The sequence below is a fragment of the Echinops telfairi genome, unplaced genomic scaffold, assembly GCF_000313985.2.
Source record: "Echinops telfairi isolate 266 unplaced genomic scaffold, ASM31398v2 ScPeMD7_7420;HRSCAF=8458, whole genome shotgun sequence".
NCBI lineage: Eukaryota > Metazoa > Chordata > Mammalia > Afrosoricida > Tenrecidae > Echinops > Echinops telfairi.
In genome coordinates, this window is record NW_022111320.1 from 21,386,445 (window position 1) to 21,409,220 (window position 22,776).

At 44.7% G+C, this 22,776-nt stretch overlaps 1 protein-coding gene across 1 annotated transcript in view; it reads right to left on the reverse strand.

Annotated features, from left to right (window-relative positions):
• The window catches only part of STAC (SH3 and cysteine rich domain), a 195,907-nt gene that overhangs the window by 109,834 nt on the left and 63,297 nt on the right, over positions 1-22,776 (reverse strand). Inside the window, exon 2 of the mRNA XM_004704066.2 lies at positions 11,814-12,090. Coding sequence (XP_004704123.1) covers positions 11,814-12,090 — 277 coding nt within the window. The remainder of the gene's footprint in view (positions 1-11,813; positions 12,091-22,776) is intronic.

The following is a 22,776-nucleotide window of genomic DNA, read 5'->3' on the forward strand; positions in this document are numbered from 1 at the left end:
GTGTGAATGGCCTTGGAAGTTCCTCAAAGCATCACAAAGCTTGTTACACTCACAACTTCCACTGGATTCTGAATAGCCTGCCAAAGGGGCTTGAGACTAAAGTAGCAGGGGCTCCTCTTCACATCAGTCCATTTCTGGATCATGTCTATCTACTTTTCCTTTGCTACCCCTCAATCAACACCCATGAATCTATGAGACTCGATAGGCCTAAATACCAGCACCAACCTGACACGTACCAGGTACTCAGTGAATGTTCCAGTAATACATGCTTCTTCAGGTTCTCTGCAGTTGTACCTTCTTAATTCTGGACATTTTGCTTTGCCTCTAATAATAACAATTGACATCACGATTTGATAAGAACACCACTTGCTTATGAATTACCTCTTTAACAAATGAATAGTAAACAAGTGTTTCAGGGCAGGTGCCAGGCTTAGTGCTAGGAATAGTACAGTTAACAGGACACACCCATAGTCCCTGCTTTCCTGGTATATGTTTCCACATTTGCATTTGGAGCTCTGTGGGATAAGCACTGGGTGGCTAACCAAAGGGCTGGCAGTTCACGTGCACCAATGACCTCATGGAAGAAAGATGAGACTGGCTGCTTCTATAAAGATTTATAGTCTTGCAAACCCAAGGAGCAGGTCAACTCTGTCCAATCGGATCCCTGTGAGTTCCCACCAATTAGATGGCTGTGGGTGATGGTTATAGAACTGCATTACATAACCCGCCTCCTTGTTCTGACCGCCTCTTAATCCCCTGTTGGGGAAGGAAGCATCCTGCTCTAACTCTTATAGGATGGTTGAACACACGACACCTGACACGGATGGACAAATAAGGCTGACAGCCGTTCACCAGTCACAGATTCAGTCTGCGGGGAGGAGGGCGTGGCATGCCATTTAGAGTCACGTGGGACTGGAGTGAACCAGCAGGATCTGGGGGAGGCAGGCTTTGTCGTAACAAGAGGGTGCGTTCCCCCCAGCTACTAACAGGTGGGGTGATTGTCTTCTTTTGCGAATCATTTTACAGGGTGGCAGGGAAGTGACTCGCACCAGGTCTCCAACTTCATAGGTGAACCAGGAGGGGCACTAGCCACTTTTCTGTGGGGCCCTCTTCTGGGTGGGAAGCATATGTGGTGGCAAGAGCAGGCAACACGCACACACACACACACACACACACACACACAGGAAGTGAAAGGAAATAGGACACCCAAAATGCAGATAGTAATAAGGCAGAAGGAAACCCAAACATTTTGAGTCATAACAAGAAATGCAAATCCATAAACTTCTAAAAATAGCATACAATTAAATTATTTTTATTTTCAAAAGTAGCAATAAGGTAATAGCACAGTAAAATATTAACATATTTAGAGTAGAGATAAGTAAAGGCCTTTCAGGCAAAACGAAATGAACAAGACTTAAGGTGGACCGATTACTACAGTGAAACCTACAAGCGCAAGATCTTGAAGCAAGTTCTTTGCTTTTGCGAGTCTCTCCGGTTTTCTGCCTTTGACAGAGTGCGATCTTATTACTTTTCTACGGTGGCTTTGAACGATAGTGTTTTTGAAGAATACTGAAGATATCATCTACATCATGGCCTGTCAGAAGAACAAAGAAATATGCCTTGGAAGCAGTACAGCCAGGGAAGATGGCAGACTTTCTGTGCTTTGGGCATATTAACCAGAAGGACCAGTCTCTAGAGAAAGACATCACTCTTGGTAGAGGATCAGTGAAAAAGAGGAGGCCCCGCACTGAGATGAGTTGACACAGTGGCTGCAAAGCGAGGCACAGACACAGCAAAGGCTGTGAATGTGGGTGGGACCAGGCAATGCCGCTTTCTGTTGTACAGAGGGATGCTATGAGTTGGAATTGACTCCGTGATGCCTAACAACAGCAGAGAGTTGGGAAAAGTATTCGTGGGGAATTCCTGCACTGAGAAGTTTCTGCCTTGCACAGTGTGTAGATCATATAATAGTGGAACTCATGACGAAGTATGACATAAGACAAGATATGGGGATAAGCCCAATGAAAGCATCCTGTGATGCCCCGTGGTGGTACTGTGCAGACACATGAAAGACACAAGGCAAATGAAGAGAATGACGATAGAGGAGAAAAATGACTTCCGTCTCAAAAGGGATGAGATATCTTTATGTGTTGTCCTCCTACTTTTCATTCATTTTTATTTCTGTTGTCTGGCATTCTGAAGGCAGACAATTCTCCACTGTTCATTCATTGCTATTCAAAAAAATATTTAGTCTGTGTCAGGTCTTACGGTGTTAGCTGCTGAGGGACTAGGTCAACCAATTATCCTGATCACATCTTCAAAGAACTTACCTAAGTCTTGGCTGCTTGGGAAATGGTCTGAACATTCAGAGAAAATAAGTAATCACCACAGAACGGATGGAGGAAGAAATGTTTCTCTCAGGTCATGCTAGGTCTATGACTGGGATACATGGACAAATGGACTTGGAAGGAGGGGTGTTCCAAATATAAGAATCAGCAACAAGCTCAACAGAACGAACCGAACTCGTTGCTGTGCTGATTTCCACTCACAGTGAATCTGGGGGACAGAGCAGAACTGCCCGGTGGGTTTCCATGGCTGTACGTCTGTCTTTATGGGAGCAGAAAGCTTCATATTTCTTTTTCTTTTCTTTTTTCAATATCATCCAGAAACCGAGGTTTCTGTCTCTCTTTTACTTAATCGTTTTATTGGGGAAAGCGTCATCGTTCTTTGTTTAAGAAGCTGGTGGTTTCAAACGATTGACCTTGCAGTTAGCAGCCCAACGTGTAAGCTCCTGCTTCAGGAGGGTCCCTTAAAAAACCATGGTGATTGTTGTTAGGAGCCAGTGAGTCAGTTCCAAGTCATCGTGACCCTACGCAGAATAGAATGAAGATCGCCCAGTCCACGACAGAGTCAAGAAGCGACAGCACTAAACATGGACTGGGAAAATGCTATCAGAACTTTCCACAGAGAACAGGCTGCCAGTAGGAGCGTGGTGAGCCATATGCTCACCTGTGCGGGGCTCCCTACTTCCTGTCATCCTGTCTTTTCTTTTGTCAGGTCAAGGATCTTCCCATTTAAAAAATAATGGCATGAGGATCCCCTGTGAGGCCTCTGAGTAGCATATTGGCAAAGACTCCAGGATAACGCTTTCCTTAGAGATCATTAGCATTGATTTCAACTCAATCATTGCTAGAAGGAATGTGGCTTAGTTTTTCACTTCAGGAATTTTCAATGAGAGCTTTCTTAAGAGTAAATAGTTCTGGGCAGTGAGTATAAACTTCCAGGAAACATTAGGAGATTTGAGCTTAATTTGAAAGGCCCTGGGTATGGACTGTGTGCTCATGCATGTTTTTCTACATTTGATATCCTCTAGGAGAATAATGGACCTGGTATTGTAATCTCTATGATTCTTTAGTGAAGTTTCCTTTGCAGGCATTGCGAAGTCCTTATGAATCATGTCCATCAAAGAGATACACGTCAGCATTCCATTGCCTTCAAGCAGAAATGGAAAAGTAGATGTTGAGGGAGAATTTCGTGATAATCCTGGACTCATGACTTTTGTTCTCCACTGAGCGCCTGGGTCATTTTCATTAAGGCCTCAAAATGTTAATGTGTGTTACGAATATCCAAAAGCAGTATGCTGTTAGGTGCTGTTGAGTTAACGTCGACTCATCGTAAGTGTAAGGGGTAGATTTGTTCCATAGAGATTTCAACGCTCTGACTTTTTGAAAACAGATCATCTGTCTTCCAAGGAGTCCTTGGTGGGTTTGAACCACCAACATTTTGACATCTATGGTGCCTGTTCTTAAATTATTTTGGAAGCTGGATCTCTTAGCATCCTGAACTCCGTCTTATTGTATCATCCAACATTTCCACTTAAAACCCTCTTCCATACAAGGTATCCTCAGTTTTGTGAAGACAACAGTCTTGTTACCCTGGGTCTTCTCCAGGCCCATCATTCCCACCTCCTCAAACATTCTTGCCCCTTCAGAACAGCAACTTCGCCTGATTGTACTCTAGGCGGACTTACTTTCACTTAAAATTATGTTCACAGAATTCACATGGGGCTCTCAAGATTGACCTGATATGCAGAGAAGAGAAAGGAGCAATTTGCTGCTGGTGAACTGAGCACCATGGCTTCTTGTGAAAGTGATTTATTGAGGCAGTGCCCTGAGGAGTATAAATGGTTAATGGTCTAGGCTGTTAATTGAAAAATTGGAGGCTCGTGTCCACTCCTAATTTTTGTGCTCTAGTAGTGAAGTAGCAGTTAAGTTGTGGACATTAAAAATTAACAAGTTTATTAGACAGGTTCTTAAGTTTCTAAATATTGCTTTTAAAAACATATATATGAAGAGAAGGCCTATCTGAAACATAAGAAAGGTGAACCTGTGTGTATCAGAGAAACACTGTGATTCCCGGGTCTTCAATGACTGATTTTCTAGAAGCATATCACTATGACTTTCTTCCCAGCACATATGTCCTCGGGGTACTGCCTCAATAAATCACTTTCACAAGAAGCCATGTCTCAGCTTCTGCATCGAGGCAATCTTACCAAGGACAAAGCTATCATTACTTCCCACAGTGATGGTCACTAGTCATTTCAAGCCAGACTGAAAATTACCCAAGTGCTCAGTTGATGCAGTGGACCCATGTCATAAGCAAGTTCTACTGGAAGTACATGTTGACTTATTCAATGTCTGTGACATTTCAGGGATATACAGAATGCCTCAGGAAACTCAATACTGATGAAAGTTTCTGTGGACAGTTCATTCAAGGTAAAAGATGGGATGTCATAGATGAGATGGATTTAGCTGAAGCACAGAGAAGATATGTCCCGTCACTCTAATTCCCAGGTCATGGCCAAGGCTGGCAAGAGTTGATCTGCTTGGTGAAGTAAGAATATTCATGTAACAAAGTACACGAACTCTCAGGAATCTCCCAGGCTAAGGTTTCATTGGCTTAAAGGCTGGGACCTTCTAGCCGTGGGGCTGGAAGACACACCTGATTGCCTATTTCCCTTACATGTCCATGAAGAGTTGGGCTGATTCTCTTTTGCTGGCATAGGTGATCAAACTTTCTTGGCAGGGGTGGCCTGAAGAGGTGATCATACAAGGAATCTAAGTCCAGAAGGCAAGAGGAAATTAGCCAGAGGGTACACCCATAAGGTCTGTCATAAGCCCTACGGCTTTGGGAGCCAGGTCAGTGGGAAATGAGCAGTTTTAGGTATCAAGTCCAAGGAGGAAACTGGCAATACAGAATGAGGAATGAAGGAATAAGGAAAGAAAGAAATGAGATACAGGTGGGCAGTGAATGAGGCTGGGGTTCAGCTCTATTAGTATTGGTCTCTGGTCTTGTGGGGTAATGTACGATATTGCCAGCTCTAGGGAACAGGATTGGGCTGCACAGGCTATGGGGTCAGACCCAGATGTTAGGGCTTCTAGATATAAGTCTGAGTGCCCGTGCCGCTAAGAAATCCTACCTAGTCATTCCACCTTTAAAAAAAAAAATCCATCAGCTGGAAAGTGTACAAAGGTGATCTAGGGTTTCTTGGCTTTTATTTACCCTTTCGTTCTCAGTTGAAAAGAGAAGAGAAATAGCTTGAATAACTTTTTATAACTATCATTCTAAGGGGATAACGACCGGTGGGCTTAGGTGAGAATGTGGACTCCACAGCTCATCTGTGGCTAGAAGGAAACAGCTGTGGACGTGATGGCCGTGGAGACCGGCGGCTCTAGGCGACCTTCAGAGACCGGTTCCTCCAAGATCGGGATTTGAAGGGTGAAGAAAGAGAAAGAGGGCAGATTATCCTCACGCATTATCGCAGAATTGAAAAGCTCTCTGCATTGTGAAATGCTAGGGATTTGAGCCTAGCCCAATCACCTCAAGAGAAAGCCTTGGAAATCTATTTTGGAAAAATCAATCATTGAAAAGCCTATGCGGTGGAGTTCAACTCTGACACACAGTCAGAATCAACTTGGCACCATTTTTTGTTTGCATGGTTTCAGAAAGTTAACACACAATGAGCCCTGCCTCACCCCTGTTTCTCTTTCCCTACACCCTTCCTTCTGCCTCTTCTCTCTCCCCTTTTCTATTTGTGTCCGATGTTGCCTAACACTTCCCCCACCCCTCCCTTTTTTTCACTTCTAGAAGAGTCTATTAATGGGTTAATTCTGTTTATGTCTTTGAAAAAACCAGTGCGATGTGTTCTGTTTTCATCTCAAGACATGAAAGCAGCTACAATCTACCTTTCCTTCTGGTGCAAGAAAAGCACAGGGCAGTTTTTGTTCAGTACAGGGCATCTTTTTGTGTGATGTTCAAAACTGTCTTTTCAAAACAGTTGCCATATTCAAGGTCTAGACTCCTCTTTAGGGTGACGGCTATGGAATTCTTCAGCCTTTCCGCAGGGCCTTTGCGTGCATGTTCATTTCCATTTCTCATTGTTATAAAACATTTGTTCTGTTCCTCCGTTCACATTCATCACCATGAGATTTCAAATAGAGACTCATCATCACCTATTTAAGGGTTATGAATAGCCCTGCCTTGAAAAGGCCTGGGGGAAGTTTCAGAGGAAATGGAAAGTGACGCATGAGCTTCAGAAGGGAAGCAGACACAGAAGTTGAAGTTGGAAGCCCAAGCGCTAGGCGCAGGGCAGGATGAGCATGCCCTGTGCAGAGAACGGGAGGCCAGAAATCACTTCCAGGTGAGGAAGTAAAGCTGAAAGATGGCAGCTCCAAGACTTGTCAGAATTTACTTAACCCAACAAGATTCTGTAGCCTAGAGACCTGTCTAAGCCCGGTGGTAGACTAGACCATTGACCCCATTCTTCCCCCTGCCTGTGTCCACGCTCTTTAACAGGTGTCTCTGCAGTCCCTGCTACAAGAGGGGGAGAGCACTTGTACTCCTCTGGCTTTGGCCTTGGCTCCATGATTAGCAGCATGTGAGCAGGCATGATGGGGTGCCACTTCCAGTTCTGAGTCTTTGGGAACTTTGCTTGTTTCCACTAGTCCTGCTCATTCACAGCCCATGACGTCGTGCTCACTAACCCATTAGTCTGAGAACAGGCAAGAGAAATATAGAGCCGTGAGAAGTACAGTATCCAGGTCCAGCTACTCTGAGGCCGGTGGAGTCAACATAAACAGTGGCTGTTTTCAATGCTGGAGTTTTTTGTGTTGGGGTAGTTTGTTATATAGTATTCTGGCCACACTTGAATCAGAACGAACTTGCAACAGTGAGTTTATAATTTTTGGACTAACTTCCTGGGCATATTGTACTGACTGATATGTTCAAGTTCAATATTGATAGATATTGATAGAGACCTTTTAGAGATGCAACACATATGTCGTGCTTCATTTCACTGAATATTAGGCAATTAGAGCTGGAAAATATCGAAGCCTACCAGAAGTCAAGCTACAGGATGAACCATTCAAGTACAAACTATTAAACAGTTAGGTTCTTGTTGAAATCTGCCTCATACTTTTCAACTCTTGTAACCAACTCTTCCCTGGAAAGCCACATAAAACGAGTCTTTTGATTTCTTCCAACATGGTATTAAATCCCAATTCTACCTTGCAAATCTGGCTAGACCAGAACATGTACACTGGTACAGCTAAGATCTGGAGACATTGAGAATCCAGGACAGATAAACCCCTCAGGACCAACAATGAGAGTAGCAATACCAGGAGGGGAAGGGGAAGGTGGGGTAGAAAGGGGGAACTGATCACAAGGATCTATATATAACCCCCTCCTAGGGGGACGGACTATAGAAAAGTGGGTGAAGGGAGACAGCAGTCAGTGTAAGACCTGAAAAAAATAATTTTTAAATTATCAAGGGTTCATGAGGTAGGGAGGGTGAGGGAGGAAAGAAAAAATGAGGAGCTGATACCAAGGGCTCAAGTAGAAAGAAAATGTTTTGAACATGATGATGGCAACATATGTACAAATGTGCTTGACACAATGGATATATGTATGGATTATAATAAGAGCCCCCAATAAAATGACAAAAAAAAGAACCTAGCTGCAACTTCTACGTCTTTTACACACCACACTCTGAGAGCTCCCTCACAGTTTTATTTTCACATGTCACTCACCATTGAGGTCCCACCCTCTTCTAGAATCCCTAGACTGACAATGCCCTTTTAAGAATATGAATTGCAGAACTAGAGGCAATCTCTAAAGTGTAAATGGAGCATTGCTGTGGCAAAGTGTGGGATTGTAAAGAGACTTTTCCCCAGCTTTGTCTCCCCCAAAGACTTGCCAAACATTAGGGGCTTTTTGCCAGCATCTGGGGGGAGGTCAGATGCTTAGAGACATCCTCCCTGAAGGAATTAAATTGCCAGACAGGTAGGCCCTGTTCCCTGCTGTTAAGGACAATGGGCTACTTCTCCCAAGAAGCTTGGCTCCCTAGGTGGGTTTACACCCTACTGATAATGGTTTCTATGGAGAATAGATCAAACCTGCTCAGTTATACCAAAGTTAGGCTGCCATCCTGAATCTAGAATCCGCCCATCTTGTCACATGTATACCCCCAATCCCTCCTCTTCCTATTGTGTGTATACCCTTAGATTGTCCCCCTCTGGTTGCTGTATACCCTACAGTGCAACGTATGTCTTTGACGTGTGACGTATGTCTTTACCTGTAATTGGTGGGCTTGCACTCCCCTAAAGGTATATAGGCCTGGGTTAGCAATAAAGATCCCACCCTGCCCTCTCTCTTTCTCTCTGCTCCTCCCTTGGCTTCTCCTAGGCTCCCCCTCTCCTCTCCCATCCTCGCTCCCCTGTTCCCTTTCCCCTTGTCTGCCTTCCCTCCCCCCTCTCTCCATGTGGACCACCAAGCTGGGCTGAGGTGAGCATTGCTACTATGAAATGTGTCTGACTCCATTATTTCTATCTCTCATGCTCTCAATGACTTTAATATAATTATATATCTCAACTGTACAATTGTGTCTATTGAACCCAAGATTAGTGGTGGGGGGCTGGCATCACTTCCAACCACAGTAAAGAGAGACTAATTACTCCCTATTAGTTGGATATTATTTTTCCCTCCAATTATTTCTATTAGGTTTTTTTCCCTTCCTAAATTAATTTGGTTTGTTTTCTGAATACCTCTCTGTGCCTCTGGAGAGTGATGATTATTTCCTCCATCAATAATAATGATAATAATACCAGCCTTCCTGTACTCCCTGGAGACCCTATAGATGTTAGATACTTCTTCCTGCTAGATCATTAATGCATGGAAAATTCCGAGGGTGGTACTATCATCTCCACATTAAAATGAGAGTACAGGTTCAGAGGAAGTAAGTTGTTGGCACCAGGTCCAGCTGCACAGGCTCCAATCCAGCTCGTCAGACTCCAAGCTCCTGGTCCTTCTGCCGTTTCCTTTCTCTCCTCCAATTTTGCCTTGTAGGGGACAAGGCTAATTATGTCACTAGGACAGCCCGGAGAAAATCCGGGTCTGTTTTCTCCCATTGGGTGCATCGCAAAGGGTGGCAATTCTTTGTCAGCTATTAAATTAAATGGCTCTTGACCCATGGCATTACAAAGTCATAGAATTGATACCAGAGCAACGATGGGAAAGAGTCAACAAGGGCCTGTCTGTGAGCATTAGACAAAGATTTCCCCCCTACTTTGTTGATGATCTGCTTTGATCCATATATTGGGAATGAGGAGCAGTAAAGTGATGCCCCAAACAAGTCTACATTCTAATCCCGGGACCCTGTTATGTTACATGGCAGAAGGGAATTAAGTTTGCAATGGAAGTAAGGTTGCTTAAGCTGAAGAAGTTATTCTGAAAGACCTGGGTGGGTCCAAAACAAGTACTATAACTAACAAAACCCACATCCATTGAGTCAATTTTGACCCATATTGACTCTTTAGGACAGAGTAGAACTACCCCATAGGGTTTTCCAAGTAAATCACTCAGAAGCAGACTTACACATCTCTCTTCCTCTGAGTCACTGGTGGGCTCAAATCACAAACCTGGGTGCTTTAGCCAAGGCACTACCAAGTGTCTTTATAAGTGAGAGAAGGGTCAGAACTGAAGACATGGAAGAATAAGAAGGAACCAACCAGCCATTCTGGTTTGGATGCTCTACAGCAGCAGTTCTCAACCTGTGCTGGATTCACAGCAGGTCGCCTGATTCATCACAGTAGCAAAATGACAGTTATGAAGTACCAACCAAAATAATTTTTTGGTCTGGGGGTGGTCACCACAACATGAGGAACTGTATTAGACAGTTTTGACTGTATTAGACTGTATTGGCATCTTGCTTTGGCCCAGGGAGGCCCATTTTGGGCACTGACCTCAGGAACTATCAGATCATAAATGGGCTGAGAGGTGCGAAAGCGGAGGTGAGAAGACCATCTTTTTTCGGTCTAGGGCCACCCTAGGTGCTGGTTTCCAGGCTGCAATGATGCCAGGACTCATGACATGAACAGTGTTCTTCCCCTGAAGTGTTCACTGCAAAGGCCTAACACTGAGGCTTCCAAGGGGAACCGGAGCAGGAACCACAGCTTGGGCCCACACCAGAGTCTCCAGTGGGGATGGCTTCTGTCCCAGGCCCTGGTCTGTATCTGTGTTGCTTTTTCTCAGTGTTTTTCAGGCACTTCAGGGATTTGATAGACCATTGATCTGGGGTATCAGTGCCACCTTAGGGAAAAAGGGCCCATGGTGGAGTAAGCCTTGACTTCTGATTTTCAGCCTCAACATCTTTTTTTATTCCGCGTTTCTGCCCTTTGATTGCTCACAGCAGTGCTCAGCCCCATCATCCCCTTAGAGAGCAAGCTCAATCTGTCTCCTTCCCTTCTGTCCCTTGTTCTGTCATAGTTGTCTTGTGACTTTACCAAGATGTGTTATTATTCGCACCAACTGGTAGAAAGGCATCATCCTGAGTCTTACTAAATTCCCTTTATGGTTTCGGCCATCTGTTTGGACATGGGAGCAGCAGATGACAATGAACTGTAGAATTTCCATGGCTGTGGCTTTGAATGGCCTATATTTCCCTTCTAGTTGGGACATTTTATAGATCATCGTCTCCACTGGGGCAGTCTCTGAGACTCCCAAGTTAGCCCCTTTGCCCTGACTTACTGTGACGGAGTCATTTTCTTGAGCAAAGTTGTCAGGGAGAGGGAATCTCATTTCCTCCCTAGTTCAGTGTCTCTCTGAAGACTCCTCTCACTGCCAGAGAGCCAATTCAGACTCATGGTGACCCTATAAGACAGGGCAGAACTGCCAGTGGGTTTCTGAGACTATGAGTCTTTAAAGGAGTAGATAGCACCGTCTCTCCTGTGAAGACCCTTGGCTCTAGGATAATCCATGCCCATACCTGCTGGGCTGGGTTGATCACCTGTAAGGTATCCAACAAGGACCCCCTTCCAAGCCTGCTTCAGACAGACAGACACTTGTGGTGCACTCAGGAGCACTGAGGTACTCATCTCCCCCCACCAACTAACTGCCCAAGGAGTCTCTCCTGGAAGGTTGCCCTTGGATAAGAGGAACTTCTTTGTTATCCCTTCTTCCCTGGAGCTGCTCATAAGCAATGACAGTTTGCAGTGGACAAAAACCCAATCCCGGAGGCTTTAAAGCTCTCAGTGGGATTGACATCTTTCTTACAACTCTTATCATCGCCTAATGTCTCCTTCTGCCCAATCCTGTTTCCCTCATGTTTTCACAAAGACTGTGCTTCAAAGCCCTCTCCAATAGGATTCCTTCATGCAAATCTCTGAGGCCCAAGAGTCAGGAAGCACTAGGTTGGGGTATTCCACTCTCCCTCAGTTTCCCAGGGGCATTGGAGCCCGGAGACAGGGGCGGGGCCTTACCCACAATCATATGGTTGCAGACGTCACAGAACGTGGGCTTCTTGAAGATGTGCTCTTGAAAGGCATGGGCCTTGCCACTGGCTGGGTGCAGACCGGCTCTGGTGGGCGAGGACGTCAGGCTTCCTGCTGCGGGCAGCGGGCTGGAGCTGGGGCTGGCAGGGGCCAACATGTCTGCTTGCAGCTTTGCGTCGCTGTTGGTGTGCTGGAAGAAGTTGTCGGCACTTTTGCTCCGCAAACTCTTGGTCTTGAAAGAAAGTGATCGTTTTAGTTTCTGGAGCTGCAATGCAATGACAGAACAGTCTCTCTTACTATGGGCCGTGCAGATGCGTGCTGTCGGGGTGAGGCCTGCTGCATGCACCGCACAGTTCCCACCGATGCCCCCAATGTCCCCATCGGTGCCTAGAGCAGAGGGAACGGACCTCTCCTAAGAGGGGCCCTGCCAGTGGTTTTGGGTTGGGCAGGTGAATGCAAGGCCAGTAGTTCAAAACCGCTGGCCACTCTGTGAGAGAAAGATGAGGCTTTTTACTTCTGGTAATAGAGTCTGAGAAACTACGGGGTTTCCTTGTGGAACCTATAGGGTCATTAGGAGTGGAATCAACTTGATGGCAGTGCGTTTGGGGTTTTTGTGGGAAGCTCAGCTCGCAGAAAGAGGTCACCTCTTGCTTTTGTCTCTGCTCCCCTCCTGTCACCTCCAACGGTCCCACGGATGTGCTAAGAAAATGTCTCATACATTTTGGCACCCATTGACTTTTGAATTTGAATCTCCAGAAATATTCAATGTACTCATGGGCTCAAAAGCTGAGTGTACAAGGCCAGGGCCTCGGCTGGCGTGTCTTGCTAGGGTCATTAAGCAACTGCTTCTCTGCATATAGCACAAAGCCAGAAAGGCCACCGCTCGACTCACAATCCCTCTGGTTAAACTATGTATCTCTCCAGAAACCACAAACCAGAAACTCCCCAGCCTGCTTGGATTGGATGCAAATTGATAACCTTTGTGTATGTGCATGTGTGTGCATGCTTGCAAACACATTTAGAAAATATACAGTCTCCTGCCCTTCTCTTATCCTAGTTAGCAGCCATGGAAAGCTAGGACTTACAGAATGGCAGGAAAATGCATTTGGAAAAGAGCTAACTTTTAGCATGGACACTAAAGGTCTGAATTTGAGTCCAGGCTCCCCCCACGATCCAGTCTTACTATTGGAGCTCCAGCCATCTCTCATGAGCAAACAAAACAAAACAAAAACCAATTATGTGAACTGCTTATTTAAAATCCTTTAAGAAAGTTCCTTAATTAAAAAAAAAAGTAGGCTTAAATATAAAGTTCCTGGTTATAAGCCATAGAGATTGGTGTCTGATGACATCCCCAGCCCATTGTGCCCCAGCCCTGTTCTTCCCAGCTATAGATGCCTCTCCAAAGTCTCTCCTTCATCGTCATTGTTTCGTATAGTTCACCATGGTCCAGGTAAATAAAATGAACCCCTTACTAGATGCATGACCTGCAGCAGGTCATCTGACCTTGAAGGTGGCTCCTGTTGGTAATAGGATCCATGGCAACTTTTCCTGCTGTTCTGAAATTTGTGTGTGGCTCAAAGCTATAGACAAAAAGATGCTAAGGACCTTTTTAATAAAGCTCTCAATCACCTTTGGTCAGCAACCCTGACAGGACAGATAAGACTAGCAGACCTGGTCGCTATCGTTCCAACATCTCTGCTTCAACCTCTGATTCCTGTCTCAGAAGACCAGGAATGTCTGGTGGTCGTTAGTGCCTGGTGTAGAGTGCAAAGTGTCATACTTCTCAACCCTCCCATTTGAATGTGATTTGTCAAACCCTCCCATTTAAGGTAGTCTATCGGCCCACTCCTTGGATCTGAGCTGGCTCTGAGGATTTGGCTAATAGAAGATGTCAGAATTAACCTCAAGTTAATTTCCAGCCCAGGATTCAAGAGATCTCACATGCTTCTGCCCTCTTTCTTAGAAACCTGCCAAGTTTCCATGTGAACAAACCTAAGTTAACCTGGAGGATGACGAGAGACACATGGCCCGGCCATTTCTCCAACACTCCATCCAGACCTTGAAGCAGGCCTGCCTGCTGACTGTACATATAAGGGCGTCTAGCTTAGACCTGAACTATCCAGCTGAGTTTAGTTCAAATTTCCAACCCTCAAACCATCAACTAAAGAGATGGTTGGTATATTTAGAGTTTTCAATGGCTTTTTTTTTCTTTTTTGGCAGTATACAGCCAGACCTTTGCAGGCACCTCTGTGTGGACTCCAACCTCCAACTTCTCAATTAGCAGGTGAGCACTTAATTGTCTGCACCACACAGGCACTCTTCCTGGCACAAGGTAGGGTTGTACTTCTTTGTACAACCCTAGCTGAAGTTGGCTATAGTCCTGTGAAGCAACCCTGGTGGGGGTTACACTGGTTACAGTGGTTGGGATGTGATCCACAAGGTCAGTAGTTCGAAATCACCAGCTGCTCCACAGGAGAAAGACGGGACATTTTACTCCTGTAGAGAATTACTGTCTTGGAAACTCACAGGGGCAGTTCTATCCTGTCCAATAGCTTCCCTATGAGTTGGCATCACTTGATGACAATGGGCTTGATGTTGCTTTATTGTGGTGTGAAGCCAGCTCTTTACTTTAATGAGCTGAAGTGAGGAGCCTATAGCACCTTCTGGAGAAACCCACGACTACCAGACATGGAGCATCATTAACCAGAGAGGGCTGGCCAGAGAAGCAGCAACACATTACTTAGGAAGGCCAGAAACAGTGGCCAATTAAGACTCCTCTCTTTCCCTCTTCCCTGTAGCCCAAAGGCACCAGAGGAGGCAGAGCCGCCAGTGAGGAAGAGACAGGGTTGTCTTTGGAGTTGTTTGTCACAGTACTGTAACTTACCATGTCCTAACTGACAAGGGGTCCAGAGAGGGTCATGAATCCTTTCAAGCTCAGCATTGATTTTTGTCAAGGACTCTATCTCCAGTAAAGCTAAGGGAAAGGAAGCTATGAGCCAATTACTTAGTAAGAGTGAGGCTCGTGGAGGTGTGGACTAGGATGCAGCGTAGGAGCAGAAGAGCCCCCACTTCCAGTCCTCCATGCTGTAAACTGGACTAGTGCTGGAGGGAGGAGGACTTAAATAGGAGGCAGTTTTGTCTCAAAAGCAGACTAATATCTGCCATGACTATACCTGAGCACTGGGATGGCGGGCACGGATGCAGACGGATGGGAGAACTCTATAAAATGATGTAAATGGAAGAAGGAAGATGGGAGAGAGTGGGAGGAGAACTGGAGGAGAAGGGAGCTGGGAGTTTGGTGCTGAGCTAAGCGATTCAATAGATAATCCCTCCTAATCATGACAGCAATCCAGTGAAAACACTGTTATTTTAATTCCCGGATAAATATAAGTTCAGATAGTGCAAGGAACTGGCCCAAGGCCGCACAGCTCATGTCAGTTAATATAAGAGTTCAAAACTAAATGTCCCTTCCTCTAAACTCCTTTTACTGCCAGTAAATCTTCAGGGCTTGGATGAAGGAATAAAGGCGGTTATGCCCCAGGGAGATGGAACTTCTAGGGTGAAAGCAAATGTTTTGGTATGTGGTGGTGGGTGGGTAGGAGAGTGGGTAAAACCTGTACAAGGAGCCCTAGTAGTACAAGGTAAGTGTTGGTCTGCTAATCACAAGGTTTGTGGTTCAAACCAAACAACCACTCCTTAAGAGAAAGATGCAACTGTCCTCTCCCCTAAAGATTTACCAAACCCAAATGCAAACTCACTATTGTGGAGTCCATGCCAACTGACAGCAACCCTATGGGTCAGGGGAGAACTGCTCCCGGGAGTTTCTGGGACTGTCACTCTTTAGGGGAGGAGAGAGTCTCATCTTTCTCCCATGGACCACTGCTCTGTGAACAGTTCTAAGGAGCAGTTCAATGTCCTATGGGATCACCATGAGCCAGAATGCACTTGTTGGCAGTGATTTTTTTTGTTTGTTTTCTTTATTTTACACATTTCAAGCTTCTTAAAAGTTACAAAAGAGCATGCCCTATAGATCAAAAGAGAGCATCAGATGTCACTATATGACATTAGGATGGGACAATCCCCACACATGTCCGATCCTCTCTCCTTCCTGAACCCATACATATGACAATTCCCTTCCTGTTACTCCATCAGACTCAGTGCCCCAGACTCCCCAGACGTTTACACACAGCCCCTTCCTATTACTCCACCAGACGCAGTGCCCCAGACTCCCCAGACGTTTACACACAGCCCCTTCCTATTACTCCACCAGACGCAGTGCCCCAGACTCCCCAGATGTTTACACACAGCTAGGACCCAGGCAGCATTTTCCATGCCCTCTGGGAGGTGGCCAGAATTGTATGAGACCTGCCTCCCATAAAAATTAACATGGCATTTATTTTATCTTACTAAACAGCATGTGAAAAATGCCCACAGGTTAAACAAAATATTAGAAATACGAAGGCCAGTAAAAGGCCTTGCTACAAGATCGCAGAAGCATTTGTTAAACAACAATATCAAAATGTGAAGCTATTGTTTCTAGATAGAGCTCCCATCTAGGTCTATAGGCTTCTGACAGAAGTGTTTCCATCTCTAACCCTTCCCCAAAGAATTGTGTGCTCTTCCATTGACATCACATAACAATAGCAGTGTGACCATACTCAAGGAGCTCAAATCATACTCTTTAAAAATGTTCCTTGAGCATTGGGAACACAAAGAATAGTGCAGGGGCTAGATCAGGGTGGGAGGGTTGGTGGGTGATTCTCCCAGGACAGCCCTTGATACCCTCCCCAGATGAGCAGCTACATTCACTTAGTTGGAGAAAGTTGTTGACAGAAGTTTCCTGGCCTTTTTCTGACCAATGCAGTTTGCAATTTTCTTAAAACTTCTCCCTAGTTACCCCGCCCCCCATGATTGTCCTGTGTCCTTTGAGAAAAGTTATCAAGATTGCCCCTTTGGGATCCCAAAAAAGTCATCATAACATTCTGAGCGGACTTCTCCGCCTGGAATTTAATAGCCTAGCCAATCTCCTTAGATTTCAGCAGTTCTCAACCTGTGGGTCGTGACCCCCTTGGGGGTCAAACGACCCCTCCACAGGGGTCACCCAATTCATAACAGAAGCAAAATTACAGTGATGAAGTAGTAACAAAATAATTTTATGGTTGGGGGGGGGGTCACCACAGCATGAGGAACTGTATTAAAGGGTCGCAGCATTAAGAAGCTGAGAACGACTGCTTTAGAACATACTCTTTGGTTGGGCCTTGCTCTCTGGATCGTACTGCTAACGCTGACTCATCCCTCATTAGGAACTCATTCCATAAAATTGAGGTCATTCGCCTCGATTTTGTTTGAAAGATTGATGGACAGATTCACTCTTTGAGCAGGACCGTCTCCACAGAACACTGGTGGCACGCCTCAAGCTGAAAGCTTGCTGAGGCCTCTTAAATTGAAAATGTCCAACCATGTGAGACTCCAACTGTAGTAGCTAACACAACAATGGTAATTCTAAGATTTCTTCTACTAACTTCTGAAGTTCAGCCACAGTTTTTGCTCTCTTCAAGGCTGATGGACTTCTCTCTCTTGGCTCAGCTTTGGGGTCCTCCTAAAAACTTATTTTATATGGCGCAGGATTCCTACAAACTTGTTGCAAAGCCTCTGTGATTTGGGAAGATAGACACTTGGGCTGTGTTAAAAATCTAATACTATCTCTGACCTTGAAATTCTTTTGATCAATGGCACAAAAAATACCTTTTCTTTTTTTTTTGAAAGCATACTAATGAGATCAAAACAAGCATCACTGAGCTATCCCACTAACCACATTTGAGCACACTTTGATTAGAATAAACCCATTCATGTATGAACTGCAACCTTGGTAGCAATACATTCGACTTATCCCATAAGTTCCATGAAACATGATTTCTATAATCCTTAAAAGAGGAGAGGCCATGTGAGAATATATAAAACATAGGAATCAGAGTCAGCCCTGTTAATAGATTTCGTGAAATGGTTAACTTCCCTACCCTGCTGCCATAGCTCAGCTCCATTTTACTTATTATAATAATCCCAAAAAGGACAGATATTCTATTCTGAAGACTCAAACCATGTGCCAGAAACTATACTTCATAACATCATTATAGCAAATCCATGAGTCGGAAATTATTCATTTATTCACTCATTAACATATTAATTCAATGAATATTTGTAGGGATTCTACCGTAGATGAGCTAAGCATGATTCTCAGCTTTAAGGATACAGAAGTGTAAAAAAAAAGACGGGGGTATAATTTCGTGTCCCTTTAGGTGTTAAGGTCTAAGGTGTGGAGAGAGAGAAAAAAATAACCAAAGATGTATAAAATATACATTTGAATTGGAATAAGGGCTATGAAGGAAAATAAAAAGTCAAGCTGTGGAAAGTGACAAGGAAGCCCTCTCTGACAGATGCCATCTGAGAGGAAGTCTGAAGGAAGGGAGAGCGGGAGCTAACTGGAGAAAAGCACTCTGGAAAATGGGAAAACCAAGGGAAAAGGAGAATGTAGCTGGTGTGTTTGAGGAACAGCCAGATGTCACTGCATTTGAAGCAGAGAAAGGCCCAGGGCCAGCTTCACACTCGCACTCACAGGCCGTGGTAAGAGCTTTCAAACTTTCCTAAGGTGATAGCTTTAAGTAAGGAAGGGCCACGGTCTGGCTTCTACTTTAGAAGGATCATTTTGGATGGCATGGGGAAAACAGACGAGGAAGGCAAGATGGAAGTGGAGAGTCTGGTTGGCAGAGTCCTGTGATAACCTGGTGGAGAAGTAAATTTGGCTCGCTCTAGACGAGTTATGGGAAGACATAACTTAATTTGGGTTGCATTTGTAAATGTAGACACAACTACACTTGTTACGGGTAAAAAGTATACAAGAAAAAGAGTCAAGAATGATTTCAAATGTTTTGGCCTTAGCAGCTGGGTGAATGGAGGTGCTATTTATTGAGAAGGAAGAACACAGAAGAAGCAGGTTGGTGTAGGGTAATATAGGGAGAGAATCATAGTTGTGGTTGGGATATGTTTTAAAACTAATTTGAATTTAAGTTGAATTGCCATTTTCAAAATCTAGCTCACTGCCGTGGAGTCAATGCTAACGCATGGGGTATCACTGCTTCTGAGTGTTTCTGAGGTTGTACATCTTCATGGGAGTAGAAAGCCTCATCTTCCTCCTGAGGAGCAGCTGATGGTTTCGAACTGATGACCTTATGGTTAGCAGCCCAATGAGTAACCACTATGCAACCAGGGATCTGGAATTGCCATTAGGCACATGTATATATAATTTTAAAGAGCTCTAGGGAGAGAGGTAAAATAGAGTAGTAAACCTACAGTAGAGATGATATTTAAAGCCAAAAGCCCAGATGATATTGCTATTTATATAGTCCGTACAGACACTGAAGAGATCTGAGGATGGAGCCTTGGAGCACTCTAATACTTCGAGGTCAAGAAGATTAGGAAAGATAATCAATAGAACCTACAAGGAAGAGGCTGGTGAGGAAGAAGATGAACCAAGGAGAGGGAGGTGGTTTGAAAGCTAAAGGGAAAAAATAATTCAAGGAAGAAAGAATAACCAATAGCATTGAATGAAGCTTGCTAACTGAATAATGTGACATGAATGGGTTGGCTGTGACAGCGGACATGTTATCGGGACCCTTAACAGAAGCAGATTCAGTTAATGGTGGGTATGACACGGAAAGTGGGTGCAAGCAGAAGACCTGAACAGTCTGTTTTAGGGTTTATGATATCAAAGGGATCAGTACAAGAGGGCAAGTAGCATTATGGGAGGAAATTTTAAATATGTTTTGAGATGGAAGGCTCTTTTAGCACATTTTAAGTATGATGATGCAGAAGAGACTGAGAGGAAATGAAGTGATTGAGTAGGTGAGAGGAGGTAGGAGATAAGGCTGAGCAGGTGGGTTGACTTTTGGTTAGAACAAGACAATGTGCCTCTAAGGGATGCAGGCAGGTTGATGGTGTTGACTGGATGTAGCTATTCTCTTTTGCTTGCTCCTGTTTTCTCAGGAAACAGAAGCAAGGTTCTATCCTGAGTTAGAAGAAAGGGAAGTGGAGGGAAATATTGGAAGCTGGAAGAGAGGGCTGAAATAGATACTTGGGAGAATGCGAGAGTGAATGGACCAGACCAGTTCACAACTTCAGGACTGTGTTGTTCTTAACTGCTGCCAAGCCTGCCTGGACTCATTGTGACTCATGCACAACAGGACCAGGCTGTGGCAACTCATAGGATTTTAATAGCTGGATTTTTGGAAGTAGCTAGCCCGTCTTTTCTTCCTAGACTGTTTTAGTCTGAAACTACTGAGACATGATAGCAACAGGATAGATGGGTGGTTGCTGCGCATAGATGCGTGGACTGGAAATTGAGCCCAGGTCTCCTGAATAGAAGGTGAATATTCTACTCCCTTGCGGACTCTCATTTTATAAGCAAGGAAAACTGAGAGAGAAACTTACCCAAACTTACATGGCTAATAAGTTCCAAAATGAAGATCCATGCTCTGGTCTTCTGATGCCAAAGCCTCTTGGGCCCAGTGGATTTCATGAGAAGGCTTCCCACCCTCACACCTCTCCAGTAAAATGCCTCTGCCTTTCCTTTCCTGGTGCAAGCTGGAATTTTAGCAGTGATCCATTTGGTTGCCAGGTTGTATAACGCTCCTATGGTAATTAATTGGGGAATGCAGAAATCAGCTGTCTTTAGAGCAAGGAACACACAGAATTACAGCCTGGAGGTGACTGTAATGGCATGTGTATCAATTTGCCAGTCGATTCTTCAGTGGCACATAAAGTTAATTAACCAGCATGTGCTTGTTCACCCCATCCAGGATCTAAAAGTCCACACTAAGGGGGAAAAGGGCGATTCTGAGGCAAATGAGTCTCTGCCCACACTGTCAGTAAATCAGGGGCAGGGTCCCTGCTCAGCTCTGTTTCCTGCCTGCTGACGTTTAACCCTAAAGTCTCCTCTGTAAAACATTCTTGGGCTATGTAGGACTCCTCCAATAAGGTGCTGGCTTTTTGTAAATATCAGAATTGAAATGAGGTCATCAGAGGCCCCTAGACAAGCAAGTGCCTCATCATTGACACCCACAGGTGAGCCACATCTCTGATTTTACGATGAACAATTTTAACTTTTCATCTGACATGCTCACTAATTTCTTTCTTTTTTCCTTTTGAAAAGATATTACTCACCCACTATCATGATCCCAATTCTACCTTGCAAGTCTGGCTAGACCAGAGGATGTACACTGGTATAGATAGGAACTGGAAACACAGGGAATCCAGGGCCGGTGATCCCTTCAAGACCAGTGGTGTGAGTGGCGATACTGGGAGGGTAGAGAGAGGGTGGGTTGGAAAGGGGTACCTAATGCAAGGATCTACATGTGACCTCCTCCCTGGGGGATGGACAACAGAAAAGTGGGTGAAGAGAGACGTCGGACAGGGCAAGATATGACAAAATAGTAATTTATAAATTATCAAGGGTTCATGAGGGAGGAGGGAGTGGGGACGGAGGAGAAAAAAAATGAGGAGCTGATGCCAAGGGCTTAAGTGGAGAGCAAATGTTTTGAGAATGATGAGGGCAATGAATGTACAAATGGGCTTTACACAATTGATGTATGTATGGATGGTGATAAGAGTTGTATGAGCCCCTAATAAAATGATTTTAAAAAATCCTAACAGGAAATGTAATAAAAAAAAGAAAAGAAAAGATTACTCAACCAACTGATGACATCTAGGAATTGAGGAAAGAAGTTCTTTGTCATGCTACGATATCACAGTTCCCATGCACTGCCTCTGAGACCCAAGTCCCTTCACATCCCAACAGCCATGCAGGCTCATCTCATCTGTGCTAAGCTACGGTGATACTGTGGTTCACCAGGGCGCTTCCCACCCTCCTCCCTGACCTTGTACATATGGCATTTAGGGCAAAGAATGAGCACTAGGGATTTGAGAAATGCAGCGTCTTTGATGAGTCCAGGATGGCACAAATTGCTAATGTTTTGACTGCAAACCCAAAGTTTGGAGGTTTGTGTTCAGCCCAAAATGCCTTGAAAGAAAGGCCTGGCGGTCTACTTCTGAAAAGGCAGCCATTGAACCATTTTGGAGCACAGGACTCTGGTGATACCTATGGATAGGGGTCTCCGTGGATTGCAGTGATCCTAACGACAATGAAAAGGATGGGTTTCCTTATCAATATATCCACCCACCTGTGGTCTTAGGTCTTAAGTCTTTTATGGGAAGCACAGTATAGTGCCTTAGTTTGGTTAGAAAATCCAAAGTTTGAAATACTGTCCCCACCCACCCTGCCCCAAACATCTACCCAGCTGTGTCATACAGCAAAAAGTAGTTGTTACTTACCATGTTGGCAAAGCAACAGGTATGGAGTAAGCTGTGTCACCAATGAACTCGAGTCTTGGGGAAGTCCCTCAGGCTCTTTGGCTTGGGGTCTACCAGCTATAAATGGAGAGGATGGACACAGTGGCTATTAAGATCCCTTCCAGCCTGATAACTCAGCACAGGGAGGGGGTATTATTTTAGGAAGTCTAAGATCTAATTGTGGAGACAAGAGAGCAACACTTAAAACTACTTGAGGGTGACACAAGACTCTATATTTATATCATCAAGTGATAAACGGAGTGTTTTGATCACTGCCTACTCTTAATATGCCAAGAACAGGGAACTATCAATGGGGCTGGACTAGTCAGAGCCATCCTTACAAACCCTGCAGGATGAATTGCCTTTAAAACATACACTTCAACTATTCAAGTGCTTTGACCCCGCTGCCTCCCACTTCTAGATTACATACAAGCTCCTTAAAGTGGAATGCAAGACTCTTCATGATGGGTTCCATCTGCCTGTCCAGCATTATCTCTGGTCACTTCCTCTCTTTGGCATAAAAGACATGCGAAGAACAGCCTTTAGATTT